This window comes from Myripristis murdjan, chromosome 9 (genome assembly GCF_902150065.1).
Source record: "Myripristis murdjan chromosome 9, fMyrMur1.1, whole genome shotgun sequence".
Lineage (NCBI taxonomy): Eukaryota > Metazoa > Chordata > Actinopteri > Holocentriformes > Holocentridae > Myripristis > Myripristis murdjan.
In genome coordinates, this window is record NC_043988.1 from 12,278,552 (window position 1) to 12,294,252 (window position 15,701).

A 15,701-nucleotide genomic window follows, 5' to 3' on the forward strand; every position below is an offset into this window, starting at 1 on the left:
CCGTGAATTGTAGAGATTACTGCAGAGGACAGGTACAGCAGACTCCCAGCATTAAGAAACCCCATATGAAACTTTTCTCCCCATGGATCTTTGTCTTTCCAGCCCATTTCTTTTGCTATGCTTTCTTAAATAAAAACACACACACACACAGTATTCTGTAAGCAATTCCATCATTGAATTTGGGGGGGGCGAATGTGGGCAGTGCGTGTGCCAGTATAAACAGATAGTGCCCCCCGGGCTGCAGGGCCGGAGGCAGGGCCTGGCTCTCAGTTGAGCCTGGAGTAATGAGGCGCACAGGAAGGCCCTGGATGCCTGCGGTAAATCGCCCAGAAACACACCTCTAGTGGCCTGAGCTGTACATACTGTATGGAGGAGAGAGATGGCAAGAGGAGGAAAACTGATACAGCAGCAGCCATTAAGACATTTCTTCCTGTAGGGGAAATGTAAGAGCAAGAGTGGGAGGCCTGAAAAACTCATTGCACTGAATTAGGAACTGGACGGCTGAATAATGCTCATCTGTGTTTTGGAATAGTTCCACTTAGTACCCCGTACTTTGGGACAACAGGGCAAAGTTATAGACTTCAGGCAGTGAGAGGTATTCTAGGTTAATGGCAAGCTCTGTACTGCATCCAGCCTCTGACCTCCAGCTACAGGACTCCTGTACAATAGTAGATGGCTGAATTAGCTCGGGGTGAAAGGCCTAGCTGTCACTTTAAACCGCAGAGACGTGAAAATGATAGTCTTACATTCTGTAGAGCAAGAGAGCAGGGACATAAATCAGGGCCAGGAAAGCATTACTGATTCTGACTGTAAAAGCTCACACAGCTGTCATGGAAGGGGCTCAGAGCTCACCTGCCTGAGGGAGACTCACCAGAATCACAGTATTTTTTGAGTGCCTCTGCCCAAAATAAAAATTACAGTCAGTGAATTCTGGTCATACCGCAACCCTCAAGTACACCATGACTCAAAACAACAGCCAAAAAAAAAAAAAAAAAAAAAACCAACCCAAAATGAATAAACACTGTAAACACATGGTAGCACAGCAGAACGTGTCAAAGAAGAAACTCTGGTGTACAAGTATAGCACTGTGGTGCGGCTGTGCCCAACAAGAGCCACTCTGATGGTTGACTCATTACAAAGAGTAACAGGATCAGAGAGATGGTTTGGTCGACATGACATCATACGCACGGGGTCAACAAACAATGAAGCTCAAACAAGTAGCTGCTAACAAAAGCTGGCCAGAGAGCTTCGAGCATCAGTGGCTCAACAGTGACGATACAGTTTCTCTGAGCTGCACAGTGTAAAAGAAGCTAAATCTGGGGTGAATGTGTTGTTGGATGCATCAACACCAAAGTGTTTGCCTCTGTTCACAGCAGCAGACACGCCTGAAACCAACACTCTATTCTGAGGATGGGCTGATGCCAGCCTCTTCCAAGGGGCAACACCAGCTGTGTGAACAGAGCCAATACCCACATCACTGCCGGTTTGATGAGAATAAACTGCCGACCAGATGTCTTAATAAGCAAAGCACTGGGGAAAACAGGAAAATTCTCAGCTAAGCAAAAAAAAAAAAAAAAAAAACTAACCCTTGCAAAATGGGTTTGGGTTAGGACAAATGTTCCATTACCGAGCTCTTAAGAGCGTATTTGAATAAACTTTATAGGTGATATGCTTGTCATTTAAATAAGGGTCCTGCCATTTGCCACCACTGACAGCAAAAGAGTGGGATTAAGTATGTGGCAGAGCTACACTGTGCCATTGTCCTGGGCAGGCAGGGAGTCACGGTGTTGTTTCTGGCTCGGTGGGAGACATGAGGTCAGCAGGGAAAAATTCACTCACATGGACGCAGGACATCCAAGGAGGAAGGGAGGAAGTATGCGAGAGCGAGAAAAAACAGTGACAAGAATTGAGAACTTAAAGAGGACCTTTAATCAAAATGCCAGCCAACAGTCCTATTTAAAAAGGAAAAACCTTTTTTGGTGGCCAACTCCCCATGATCCAAACAAAGTCTTGGCAAATCTCAAAACAGAGTTTATTAAGAAAGACCAGGGAACGGAGCAATGCAGCTTGGCTGTGTGGCTCTGATACATGCTGGCATTTCCCCTGATCACAATCACTTGTTTGTGTGTCGGGTGCTTGGATGATAATGTTAAAAGACAGTGTAGAGTGTCGTAAGATGGATCTAGATCTCACACATACACAGAAAGTCAGGCGCATGTAAACCACTCATCTGGTGATGATGTGGTCGCCAGCATGGTGCCATAAACTATGCCATAGACGTACTGCATATTTATAAAAACCAATATATGCACAAGTAAATGATAAACTATGAATCCTGGCAGCAGGCATGGATTTATAGGTCAACATCTGCAGTTTTTGCCTCTTTACCTCTCCACCACCAGCTGCAGCTGGGTCTTGGAGTTCTTGATCTTGTTCTGGGCCTCCACGTTCAGCATGTCCGCTGTGTTCTCGCCATTGATCTCCAAGATAATGTCACCAGGTTGCAAGGACGCCTGATTTGCCTTGCTGCCCTCGTTGACCTGCAGAAAAAGAGGAATGAGCTCCATTTAGGTTCCTCAGGCTGCAGGAGCTGCTCTAAACGTAATGCTGTGGGGAAGCTGTCCATCTGGCAAGCAGAGACAGCTGTCTATCTTGTGGCTGTGTGGTTTATTTGCCAAAGGCTTGCGTGCAGCGCTAATGAATGAGTACATGAAAAAAAAAAAACAAAAAAAAAAAACGCTACAATGTAATTATGCATTTGATTCAACTCTTACCACATCAATTATCAGTCGTAATCGCCCCCACAGGGTATGAGTTAGTAGGACCCTACTGTACCTTCTAGTAGGTCAGAAGGCTGTATTCCTATCATTAATCTCTCTTAACCAGTTAAATGAGACGTGGAGCCAGAATTACCGTGACGTAGTATAAGGACTAACAAAGACAGTCAAATAAGGACACGGTTGGGGTGGTGGATGGGTCAAACACATGAACTTTCCACTGGAAGACCTGATTTTAAGTCCCATATTAAGCAAGGGTGGTGTTTGTTTTTAGTTAACATTGGTTAGATAACATTAACATCCTCAGCAATGACAGAAAACATTACGTTACCTAAAATGAAACATGATCTTTGATCAAGCTGACAAACGTATCCCTAACCTTAACCATGATGATGAACCTTTTCTTAACCTTAACATGACCTTTTCCTAACTTTAACCATGTGGCTAAGGAAAGCTCAGCTAGTGAAAGCCAAAGGAAGTGTCTAAAGCTAACTATCTGGAGTGGTTAAGAGTGACTGACGATAGAAAATGATGATAACAACCACTCAAATGTGAGTAGGTGAGAAGGCCAAGAGCCACTGATGATAAGAAATGATGACGGCCTTCTAACCTAATAGAAAGTGCTGTCGGGCCCTCCTAACCCTTAGCCTACTCTGTGGAGGTGATTTCAACAAATAATGTCCATTCAACAGTGTGATAACAGCTGATGCAGGTACAATTAGGTTAGGTTTAAGTGCTTACTGGTTCCTTCCCCAACTTCCTACATACATGATCCAGGTATAATTCTTTCCCTTCTCACCATTTTAATCCTTGTATTAAATCATTCCCAAAGTAAATACCAACAGACACCAAATACATCTTCATACATACATGGGCCCAGGCGGCACCAGTCAACAGTCAACAGATTCATGACACCCTTAGGGAGAAGTCATTAGTGAGACACAACTTGATGGTTTGACTGGGCCTGACCTTTGCCACCAGCCTCACCACATGTCAAATCCAATGCAACACTGCCTACATCAGAGGGAATTCCACAGTAATGGACTGAAACACAACATCCCAGCCAACGCTCGCAGCAGTGTGTGTGTGTGTGAGAGTATGTATCCAAAATGAGAAGGGAGTCTTAAAATCTAAGAGCCAAGTATGACATTTGCCGTCACCAAGGCTTGCCCCCGCAATTAAAAACAGAGACAGGCAATAAAGAAAAATGCAGAGCAAAGTAAACAAACAGCCTATCGATGGGGACGAAAGGGTCTCCTTCCTACAGCTCTCGAGGGAAAATGGCTGAATACGAAGAGAATGCCAGTCAACAGGGTGTTTGTCAGTTTAGCCAAGCAAGAGGGCAGAGGTGCCATGTCTGTGGGCCCACTCGAGAGGCAATTAAGCGTTGCTGTGGTGACCAACAATAGTGCGTGCCTTTTCTGATCAGGACACGCCTGGTTTCACATAAACTAAGAGCTGTGGGGTTTTTTTTCCCGGGTTTGTGCACTGGCAGAAATAGGGGCAAGCTATCTTTGCGGCCAACAGGAATGAAAAGGGGGCATCTATGTTGTTTCTGTGCAAAGTGCCAACCTCTCCAAGCCGACGGCTGCCTAGCCAAAGGAGGGGCTGAGGTTATGGGAGGGGGGGCGACATGCTGCTTTTCCGACTGGGTTTTGCAAACCGCTCTCAATGATGAAGTGTCTCTCTCAGCTTGAATCCCTGTCTCTTCACAGAGCCTGTTTGATATTTGAGACGAACAAATATGCTGGTGTTGTTTACTGAATTGCAACAACAAAAAGAGATGGAAAGCCTATTATTTATGAGATGACCTATTTTTATGAGTCCAAGTCCAAAGGGGCTTGAAGGTCACTTCTTTTAAGTGCTAGTACCCTGCTACGGTTTGACATAATTTATCATTTAAGTCTGAGGAGCTACTGAGGAAGTCTTATTGGAAGAATCCTGACCATAGATGTGATGCAGGATGTGTGCAGTGTGTGTGCAGTGGGCAGGACTGGATGTCTCTAGCACACACAGGCTTCTCTGCCCAGGGCTTCCTGGTGGTGTTTACTGTGTGCTGTCTGCTCCCAGTGGCAATGTTTCCCCTTGTTCAGCTCTACCTTCCCCTTCTGTAACAACACCCACGTGCTCCGATGCAAACTTACCAAATGCACGTGTGAATGCACACATGCTAGCACAAGCAACAATTAAGACACACCATACTCACACATAAAAATGCATAGACGCGCACACACAACATAAACACACACGTAACACGCTGTACTCTGGGATCAGGAGGGAGGGGGATCAGGAACCCCCCTCCCTCCACATTTCCACTATAACTGTAATCACTGGTTTCCTTCTAATGTAGTCGACTTCCATTCCATTCTAACGGGTTCAGTAGTCAAGGAAACAGGTAAGCAGTGCACGGACAAAAACAAAGACGAGAACAGAGAGGTAGGGCAGAGGAAGTTGACTTTGCATGACATGTCATTACTGGCTATGTTTTGACAAAAACAGAGGGTATGGTGTGATAAGGTGTGACTAGACTCAACAACAGTAAAGCTGCTAGGGAGTACCTTCGACACAGTTATGGCCTTCTTGAAGTCCCTGCCTCCGTATATTCTGAAGCCCCATGGTGAAGGACCAATCAAGTTCACCGTCAGTGCCATCAAGCAATCAGGTCAGAGCACACTGGGTCCAAATCCTGAAAAAAAAAAAAGAAACAGAGGAAGAAATAAAGGGAAATGGTGACTATTAGATAGCGTTTGCACATAGCTGGAAGCACAAACGTGTGCATGCCTGAAGGCTTTCATCAGAGTCATGAGTTTTTGCTGGCAAGGTTTAATATCAGGTGAACAGGTGAAAAGAGCGAGCATTTGCATGAGTCGCCTTTTATCTCCAACAACACTTCATTTCCACTGGCCTAAGTCCTCTTGACATGGATTGTGTAACCACATCAAAAAGGAATGGGAGGAATCTGAAACCAAAGACACATGACTAACATTGCTAAAGTGCTTGCAAAGCCAGAGTTTCATTAAATCCAAATGTCCTTTCGAGAAAAGAAACAAAAGTGCACCCAAGACGTGGTGTTACTACAGTGTATAATGAGCCTAAAATTACAGCTGACGCGCGTGGGAAATTCAGTCACGTTCCTCATGGGCTTTTATAAATTTACATACTTTACATGCACACATACTTTGCAGACCACCACAGTTTTTGCTTTCCAGCGAGTCCATTTTGACTGTAAATGGAGAAGCTACGGTCAAGGTGTGGTCAGCCCCACAGAGGCGGGCTCTGATGGTTCTGAACCCCAAACAGGTGACCTTTCCCAAAAGTCCCATACACTGTCAAGGTTTTAATACCAAATCATGAAGCAACTTTCGCTGACTAGGCAAAAGCTCAGAGTGCAAACTATTTTTTACATGAGTGCGAGGCTTTGACCTCTGTCTCCCATTGGCATGTGCACTTAAAGCCTCACTGCTGGAAGCTTTTCTTATCCCATTTTTGTCATATGGCACCATCTTAACAGTAAAGACTGGAAGTAGACTGATTGGGACAGTCAGCATTCATCATCATGTGTTAGTGGGGCTGTGCCATACATCAGTATATCAGGATCATGACATGAGCCTAGATAGTGTGTGGGATATCCTTAGGATATCCTTGGATATCCTAATACTGTGATAAGGCATCTTGTCTTCCTCGGTTATAAAGCAGCATTACTGTCAAGGGATGCAATTTTCTGAACTTAGACTGATCTGGCTGTTCTGTTAAAGTATTTGCCTCCACCTGCTTGGTCATCATATCCATATTATATCAATTAATGGCTGTTCATTAAAACAATATTGTAAATGTATAAATATGTAGTGAATTTGGTTTCTATAAGAAATCTGGTCAAATCTGGAAAGCCTCCAGAGAGGTCAAACACTCAGCAGCAGGTTCCATGGGTGAAAACCCTTAATAACTGTGGAGAGTTGACAGAAATAAACATTTGTCCTGCAATCTTCAGATGAGAGATGGGAGACAGATGGGTGTCTTTTCAACATAATCTCAGTTACGGGAAATGGTTTTTCCATCACCATCATCACAGAAGATCCAGACCCAGGATCACCCAAATTCACTGTTAGTGATGATATCTTTTCTGAGATGGACTTCAGCCATGCCAGAGTGTACACCACAGCACTGAAGAACCATTATATCAATGGAAGTCGTTAAGCTGGTATTTCCTTTGTCGTGACTGTAACGTATGATTCAGCTTGCCGGGTCATCGTTTATGTGTACTTCTGTGAGGACACTGTGCTGTGTTCTTACAGCGGTGATGGGATGGGGAGGGGAACAACAACAGGCATATGCACGCACACACACACACACACACACACACACACACACACACACACACACACACACACACACAGATTACACCCATCACACAGCTATTGTGCTGAGAGAAGACCATTTCAGTCACTGTCAATCTGGGAATGTGTGCATTAACTGTACAGCAGATACAGATAGTACTGTGTAAGATAAAGTAATAAAAAAGGGCTGACTCTCAGATAACGCTATGAACCACCTCTTCCCTTTATAGAAAAATGTCTACATACTTTTACAAACACTATGGTTTAATATCAGCTCTTGTATCCATTTAAGAGAGTAACCATGCAAGTACACACACACACACACACACACACACACACACACACACACACACACACACACACACAATATATCACTTTGATTATGTTTACTACAAACACTGAGTTTAGTCAGTGACAAAGCATGAAATAGCTGGGCACACCAGTATATCAACCTTAGTGGCCTGAATAAACAATAAATTTTAGTCTTGTCATGCTTCTCATACCTCTGAATACATTACTGAGCACAGTACAAAAGTCCTCTATTATAATAAATAGCTCAGGGTGATTCAAAGCACTGAGCAAATTAAAATGTGGCGAGAAATACACACTGTGGCATGTTGAATCATGGTCTTACTCAATATCTTGCCTGTCAATGATTAAAATAAACCTTATTGCTTAATGCAGTTACCATAATGTTTTGGACAAAAAAAAAAAAAAAAAAAAAAAAAAAAATAGGATGTTGCAAGTTTCTTGAGAAGCCACTGCTAGTATGACAGACCATAGAGAAGCAGATCTAGGACAACAGCCAAGCTGCTGCCCTCCTTCCCTCCCACCTCTGGCCCGTTTGATCGTCTGTACATTCCACAAGTGTGTGGGCCAAGTAGCGCAGACCCAGTTACTCATTAGCAGCCTGGGCAAATTAGCAGAGTTACGGTGCTCACCATCATTAGGGCCTGTTAATTGCTGTGGCCTCCAGAAATAAGTGTTGTTGTGATAATAAGAGGGAGCAGCCACCCTACGTTTCCCAGTGGCTGGGGGCGACAATTAGTTCCATCAGCCAGAGCATGTTTCCTGAAGTGGACCCATTACAAACCAAGCACCATGCTAATTCTCTGTTTACATGTCCACTGTAAGCATCATAAAAGTGCTAATGACAATGTCAAGGTGGATGGAGGGTGAAAGTAAGTAGCTGACCTGGTACACACCAGGTGTAAGAAACAGATGGTGGTGAAGATAAGTGGCACACTGAAGGTCTCTGCCTCTGGTCTTGATGTGGCGCAGGAGAGCTCCTCTGTGCAGCTCCCAGGCCAATAAAACAAGGTGCTGAACGCAGACTGCTCACGCTTTCTGTTTCAAACATGCTGTTCAATGGCTGCCACTGCCAGCACACATAAACAATGACCTAAAGGTGGATTCTGTTCTGGTGACATCTCTCGCTTTTATTGCTGCCATGCCAATTTGGCAGCACAATTTAACACACCCATACAATGGGAAGAATTCTAGTCATGAAGTCACGCCTGTCGCTCAACAGCCAGCATCAGGAGCTGGAAACTGGCAGGTGTAGTGAAATACCTCGGACAAAAACAATGCACAGGTTTACTGCATACCCACTGAACATAGCACAGTGTTACTTTTACCATCGACTACATGAGGAAATACTATTTCAATCACAATTAGGGATAGCCAGATGTAGTGGTTTGCCTTAATAATAGGCCAAAACAAAAATTTGGGAATGTACAAAGAAATTGTTTCTTTGCATGTTTTGTATTTATTTCCAGTAATTGCTTAATAATGTGTTTTGTAAATGTATTAATGTATCCCAAACTTTCGCTATCACTGAATAGGATCACATGATGGATGATATGCTGTTTCAGAAGCTTTTTCACCCTAATAAAAATATAATTCTGGCAGCACGCCTGTGTACTTGTGTTTTTAGGCCCGACAACTTTTATATTTGAATGAATATTGGCACAAAACATTAGCTGTCGCCCATTTGAGTCTAAAAACATCAACGTCAACACTGTCCATCAAAAACCTACAACAGCTGAAGCCTATGCTCAGCATTGCTACAATAAAAATCTCACTATCAGGTAGGTGGATTTATGAGGGGTTCAAAGGTAAATTATAAGGTAATGAGAATAGTTTTGGCCAGTCACACCTGCACACCCTACACGCTATACTGTAGGGCCTACAGTATAAGTACGCTTAGGCTGTATCAAGGTTTTACAGCATGCCACAGTATTTAAAAATCCTGAAGGTATGATAATCAACACCATCAAAAATACAGACGCTCCTCTTTCTATTAAACTGATACAGAGTTTGTGTATTGAGGTGATGTGTTCTAGTGCACAGCAAGCGCCACCAGAGGTCAGTCTCCTCTGGTGGAACAGGCAGCTGAGCTGAGAAAGGTGGCGACTGCAAGTGGTGGGAATAACGTTACAGATCTAGTAAAAAAAAAAAAAAAAAGCCTCTGCCCCTGTTTGAGAGTACTGTGGGTTTAGTCCCGATGATAAAGTTGGCCAGCTGACACGTCGGCATTGAGGCTTCCAGCATGATATTTTGACTCTATGGAATAAGTGCGCTTGTTTCCTGTCTGTTCATTATTCTATGGGCCAGAAGTATTTAAACTTATCTAAGTAGGCTAACTACATGTGGGATACACAGCACTAAGCTAGACAATGCCATGCACGCCACAATAACTGCTATCACCATTAGCTCAGCTTTTAAATACCATCATACACCATATACCCCTGCAAAATGTCAGGAAGGTATAAACGTACAAAAAAATAGATACAGCCTAAAAATGGCCTTTGGAAACTTGTCACCCCTATGAGTGATTGCTTCTGCGGGCAAAAGAGACAGGTATGAAAGATTAGGAAAGGGCCTTTCCTAATATTGGGTCAAACTCCTCACTGTTCTAACATGCAGAGAACTTAAAAGGCTTTATTTAAAAGTCTTCAATTATATATTTTATGCTCACAGTCAAATAAGTGATTTAATAAAACAACACCTTTAATAAAGTCAGTTTCTCCCAGCGCTCAAGGCACTTTCTGCTTAGTACAACTGAGCAAGATCCTCTATCACAGGTATTATAAATCACCCGGCAAACCTGCAGTGTAATCATCTCTGAAAGTAAGAGCTCACATCATTACAGAGAAAACAGGCATTACAGGCCTTACTGTAACTCACTGCTGATCAGTGGAGTGAGGCTGTGAATGAGTTGTCATTTAGGTTGAGGCTTCTAGACAAATTTCTCACACTCCACCTCTGACACTATGAGTCCTGGCTGAAGTGGCTGCAGTCCTCAATCTACTGTGACTTCAAAAAGATGTAATTTGGGAAGATTGACAGAAACCTGCTAAAACAAGTCTGAAAACGTGGGTGAAACTGACAGGTGAATATGGCAAAATTATGCTGACACACCCCTGCTGAGTCATTACCTCCATCTGCACGCTGCCACGACACATTTATGGCAACAAGTAGGGCTGCTGACACTTATATCAGTGTTCTGTGTTGACAAAAGGCAGCATTTAACACTGAAATAATGTTACATGGTGTCCTAAACAGCATGCTGAGATTATTCTGGCATTATTCCACTGGATTTACTCCTGCTGTCTAACTTGCAAACTGTAAATTGTAAACGCTTTTTACCACAGTGTGTTATGCTTTTAAATATCGTACATATTGTGTAAGTTTGTCATTATAGAATGCCTATCAACATCTGGCAAAGGCACTACCGATAAAAACTAGCCGTTTTTGGTTTGGTATGATTGATTTTTTTTGAATGACGATTAATGTACAATACCATTTCTCAAATAAACAATGAAAGAAAGAAAAGAAAAGAAATGCCTGGCCAACAAATCACAATGGAAACCATGAGTACATCCCAATCATCAGGACATCATTCAGAATGTAAATTTTAATTTAAATATAAATTTTGACAAATATGCTGTATTCCCACATGCTGTAGTGTACACCACAGCACTATTAAGATTAAGACATATTATAGAAAATAAAGGATAACCTAAAAGCACTGGATATGAAAATGAAACCCTTTTCATCTCCTCACCTTTGTCTTGGTTATAGAGGAAACAAGATTTTCATACAGACTCCTTTTCTTCTCCTGGAACTCTAGGGCACAATCTGCTGGATCAAAGTGGACAAGAACAAACTCCCTCCCAGTATGCTAATGCAGAGGGGGTGGCTTGATTAGCAAAGCAGACGCAATGCGTTCATCTGAAAAGGTCTGGCTGAGCTTTGATTGGAAAGAAAACCCCGATGAGCCTCTGTGGCTGCAGGGGAATGCTCTTGGTATGAATCACACTTGACAAATGGCCATAGACCAGTGTGAACTTTCCACAGCCTGTGTGAGTGATGCTGCCTGGTGTTGATGCTGCCATGCACGTCCAAGAAACACACTGTGGGACAGGTACCCACCTGGACACACCCCTGGGGAATCAGAAGGCAAGAATGCTATAGCGAGCCTCTCCCTGAATAGATGAATAGTGAGAAATAACATTCTGTGCATTCTCCAATCACGCCCATTTGGTCAAATTTAGCTGAGGGTGGTAGCAGAGGGTGTTGCTTGATAAGTTTCTGTATCCTTATGTGGCTGCTAATAGCTCATGTGTCATCATAGTAATCATCTACTGAGCTGTAATTTCTGTGGGCCCCTCCCTTTTCAATGGGAAAAGGCTCAGGGTGTGCATATTATCCCATATCATAATCTTAAAGTGACTGGTAAATACTATTTACTGCAGTACAAGGCTATCTGCACTGGGGCCAGGCTAATTCTTAAACATAATTCACTGTCATGCACACACACCCCCGTTCAAACTACTTCTGCCACCTCCCTGCAGCTTTTGAGGCACAGTTACAGTGGGCTGGACTGTGTTCACTGTCAAGTATCATTTCTAACAGGACAAGGACATTGGGGTACTGGCTCCACTTATCTGCCTCAGCATCATCATCTGGTGATCAAGTTACTGCTGTTCACACTAAACAGACTCCACACACTGCTGCGCAGCAATCAGTCCATTTCACCACATCCTCTACATGCACCATTAGAGGCTCCTCACAGAAGACAGAGAAGGAGGGAAGTTCACCAACAAGCGCTTTGTTCACATTTAATTTCATGCACACTCTCTGGATATCCTGTTGCAACGATGCGCCTCAGCCCATTCACAATCTTCTTTGATGCTTGGTCATGGTCACAAACCAAATGTGGTGAGGACGGAGTAGCACTCCACTACTGCCAATTGTGCTCTGCTGTTTCCAAAAAACTTGTTTGTGAAAGAGAGAACAGTCAGAACGATTCTGCAACGCTCCTGCCTCAGCGAGACCTGAAAACCACATTTCTAACAGACAAGAGAAACCAAAAAAAGGCTTTCATCATTCAGACTGCACAGAAAATACTGATACTTCCTGCACAACGGTACACAACTTCTTGCTCCTCAGAGAGAAAAGCAGCCTCTTATAAAACCTAAAGTAAGAAAACAAAAAAAGCTTTTCAGGCCTTATTCAGTAAAACTTAAAAAAAAAAAAAAGACTCCAGAGGAGCAGTGAAGTAGTTCTGTTACTTCACTTCAAGCCTAAAGGCAACGGTAAAACAAATGAAAAAATGAAAACTCTTTCCTGAGTCAGGAGGTAATGAGTTGGCCACTGTGCTGTTTTCTTGAAAAAGCCACTGCTTTGCGCTTTCCAAAATTACAGTGGTCTGTTTGTGGTCCCTGAATGGTTTCAGTTTGACACTAAGAAACGGCATAATGCTTTCCAAAAAAAAAAAAAAAAAGTAAAGCCATCAGGAAACAAACACAACAACTGCAAGTGAGAGGAAGGGCGGCAGAGCCGACACATGAAAGGCAGCAGAGCACAATCACAATGGAGCGGCACTGTACACAAACAGCAGCCGGCGGGCTTGGGAACATGAGGTTTCACTAGGACTGCTCTGGGAACACACATCAACTTTAAGGAACACCTTAAGTGCTTTCCCATCTGCCAAACCCGCTAGCCAAGCCTATTTATTTCTAAACACTTGGCGGGTAAGAAGTGACCTGGAGGAACAGTCATGTCTAGACACTTTGAGGGAGAGAAAGAGAGCAAAATACATTCCTGAAGAGCTGGCTTGAACTTGAATCATAATGGCCCCACTACATTCAGAGCCTTCACCCTGAACAAACCACTTTAAAAGGAGGAGTGAAAAGATAACAGCATACCACCCACACCAATTTTTCTAATGTGGCATAAATATTGACTTGAGGTTCCCCAGGGTTGCACCTGGTCCAGCCCTTCCACAAATCACCCTGACGGCTTCATATGCAGGGATGCAACATGCCTTTCCCTTCTCAACACCAAGGCGCTCAGGAGGAGGACTCCTGACTGCTGGAAACGTGCAGCTGTATCAAGCCACTGTAGCTTACAGAAGCTCTCTGCAGTGAGTTATGTAAAGTGACATGCAATTTCCACTTATTCTGCACCATTGGCCAACATCTTATAAAAACACCTCGGGTGTGGTATTGCACAGTTTAACTGCACACATACCATTATAATCAGCAGTGCCTCGCAGCTTTCTGTAAGTTTCCCCACACAGTTATCTTTTGAGTGACGCAAGTGAGATCATCAACATATTTAAAGATTACTGCTATTTGAATCCCGGTAACCTGTAAGATGCCATACAAATGTCAGCCATATAAAATACAATGTTCAAAGTCAATTCTGTGAAATTATGCAATAATGATCATTTTGTGCGATACGGTCTGTAGTGACTGCTCCAAACACCATGCGAGTCTAATGTGGAATAATCCAGTAATTTGTCGTTCAGGTTGAGTTGCATCACATAATCCTGAGATGAATATTACCTCAAAAAAAAAAAAAAAAAAAAAAAAAAAAAAAAATCTGAGTAATCCATGTTAGTGCGCTTTAATAAAAACATGAGGTTTACTTACCAAGGTGAGTGTTGTGAGACTACAGAGGGAAACAACTTCGCCTTCTACACCTGCGGGTCCTCACACAGCTCTGAGCGCTCCGCGGCAAAACACCAAACACACACCAAGGAGACGGCAAGTCCCAGCTCACTTCGCCTCAACGCAACGATTTGTCCCAAAGATGGGAAAACGCAGAAAGTTGCTTTATAATTTCCCCCGTCAATCTAGTGTTACTGAGGCGACGATGGAGCGCCCACGGTCTCTTGTCTCTTGCGTCTGATGTAAGCGCAGGACGCATGGAAACCACCTGCGGTCAGGCGCGCACACTGGGATGAGCTCACGGTGCCATGTGCTGTTACCAAAATACAAGGCTTGACAGAGGCAGCAACCCGGGGCGTGTCGCCTGAGCAGAGGCAGGCTGCAGCGGTGATAATTGAGCCATTTACCCCAAAGCCTCTCCGCCTGCGTTTTGTGTCAGTGCGCCACCTGCAGACGGAGCCGCAGAGCGCACGCAGAGGCTGCAAATCACTAGACTGGCAGTGGTTATTATCCCTGATGAAAAAAAGGCCTCCCATTGGCCACGTTTTAAAAAGCTTAACCAATGAAGAATTAGATTCTCTATATAGTTTCTTAACTTTTTTCTGTTTCTTAAAAAATGAAACTATAAAAAGGTCCTGTTGAAAGTTCTCAAATGTATTGCTGATTTTCCCCTCTTAACTTTAAGACAGCCCTTTACCTGTCTTAAAATTCCCAGGTTGAGCAGGTCTAAATCTTAGACAAATAGATTATAGTTCAAAGTCTTTGTAGGTTTCCCTGCATGTCAAGCTTTATTTGGTGTAGACTCAAGTAGTGAGTGATGACTCCTGTCTAAGCTGAAAGGTTAAATGTTACAGCTATAGGCATGTGCTTTTAGGCAAATAACAGCAAGCAGTGGTTTAATCTTTTCATATGTTAGGTAAACTGTAAGTTGGATGTGGATTAAAAAACTTATATGTCAAACCAAGTTTCCCACTACCTGATCGAGAGTATTAATTTTGGCCAATATGCTTATAATAAAAGAAAAATTCAGTTTGGTGTTCTAGCTTTAATGCCGGTAAAGCAAAACTTTAATTCAATAACTAATTCAGGCCGTGTTTTGACTTTTGACATGTTCTCGCATCAGGTGAGTTAATGTTTCTCCCACTAGCTGATCACAGTTAACTCCGTTCACCTGTTGTCCCAGATGTAAAACAATTCCTCATTAGATGGAGAGCATGAGCGCCAGCAGGATTATGGGTCCTGGGGAAAACTGTGACCTTCTTGTCATCAGTATGGAGATTTTCATCTGGCCAAAGACTGCAGCAGGTGATTTGCACCTTCAGCCAGACAAGAGGAATTAAGTGAAATATCCTTTGGTTAGAATGAAAACCTTATCTTATATGTATGTGGTTTATTCCCTGACCTTGTTATTTGTCTCTCACACGATATGCATCAGGGAGCCGGGTGCTGCTGGAGCTGCAGCTGGTTGCATCCACCTGGCATCCCAGGTGTAAGACACTCTAATTAGATGGCTGTGTCCTGAAGACCGCAGGATATTATTATTGTACAGCACAACTTTTCTCATCCTGTTATGATGGTTAAAGAGTCAATCTTACCACTTTAAGTCTGTGAACTTTTGGTAATAAATG

At 43.2% G+C, this 15,701-nt stretch overlaps 1 protein-coding gene across 1 annotated transcript in view; it reads right to left on the reverse strand.

The window, feature by feature from the left end:
* pdlim2 (PDZ and LIM domain 2 (mystique)) overlaps positions 1-14,463 on the reverse strand; it is a 39,879-nt gene extending 25,416 nt beyond the window's left edge. The window contains exons 1-3 of the mRNA XM_030060010.1: positions 14,056-14,463; positions 5,336-5,463; positions 2,389-2,540 (exon numbers count right to left, since the gene is read on the reverse strand). Coding sequence (XP_029915870.1) covers positions 2,389-2,540; positions 5,336-5,428 — 245 coding nt within the window. The 5' untranslated portion in view covers positions 5,429-5,463; positions 14,056-14,463. The remainder of the gene's footprint in view (positions 1-2,388; positions 2,541-5,335; positions 5,464-14,055) is intronic.
* Positions 14,464-15,701: the final 1,238 nt, after the last annotated feature.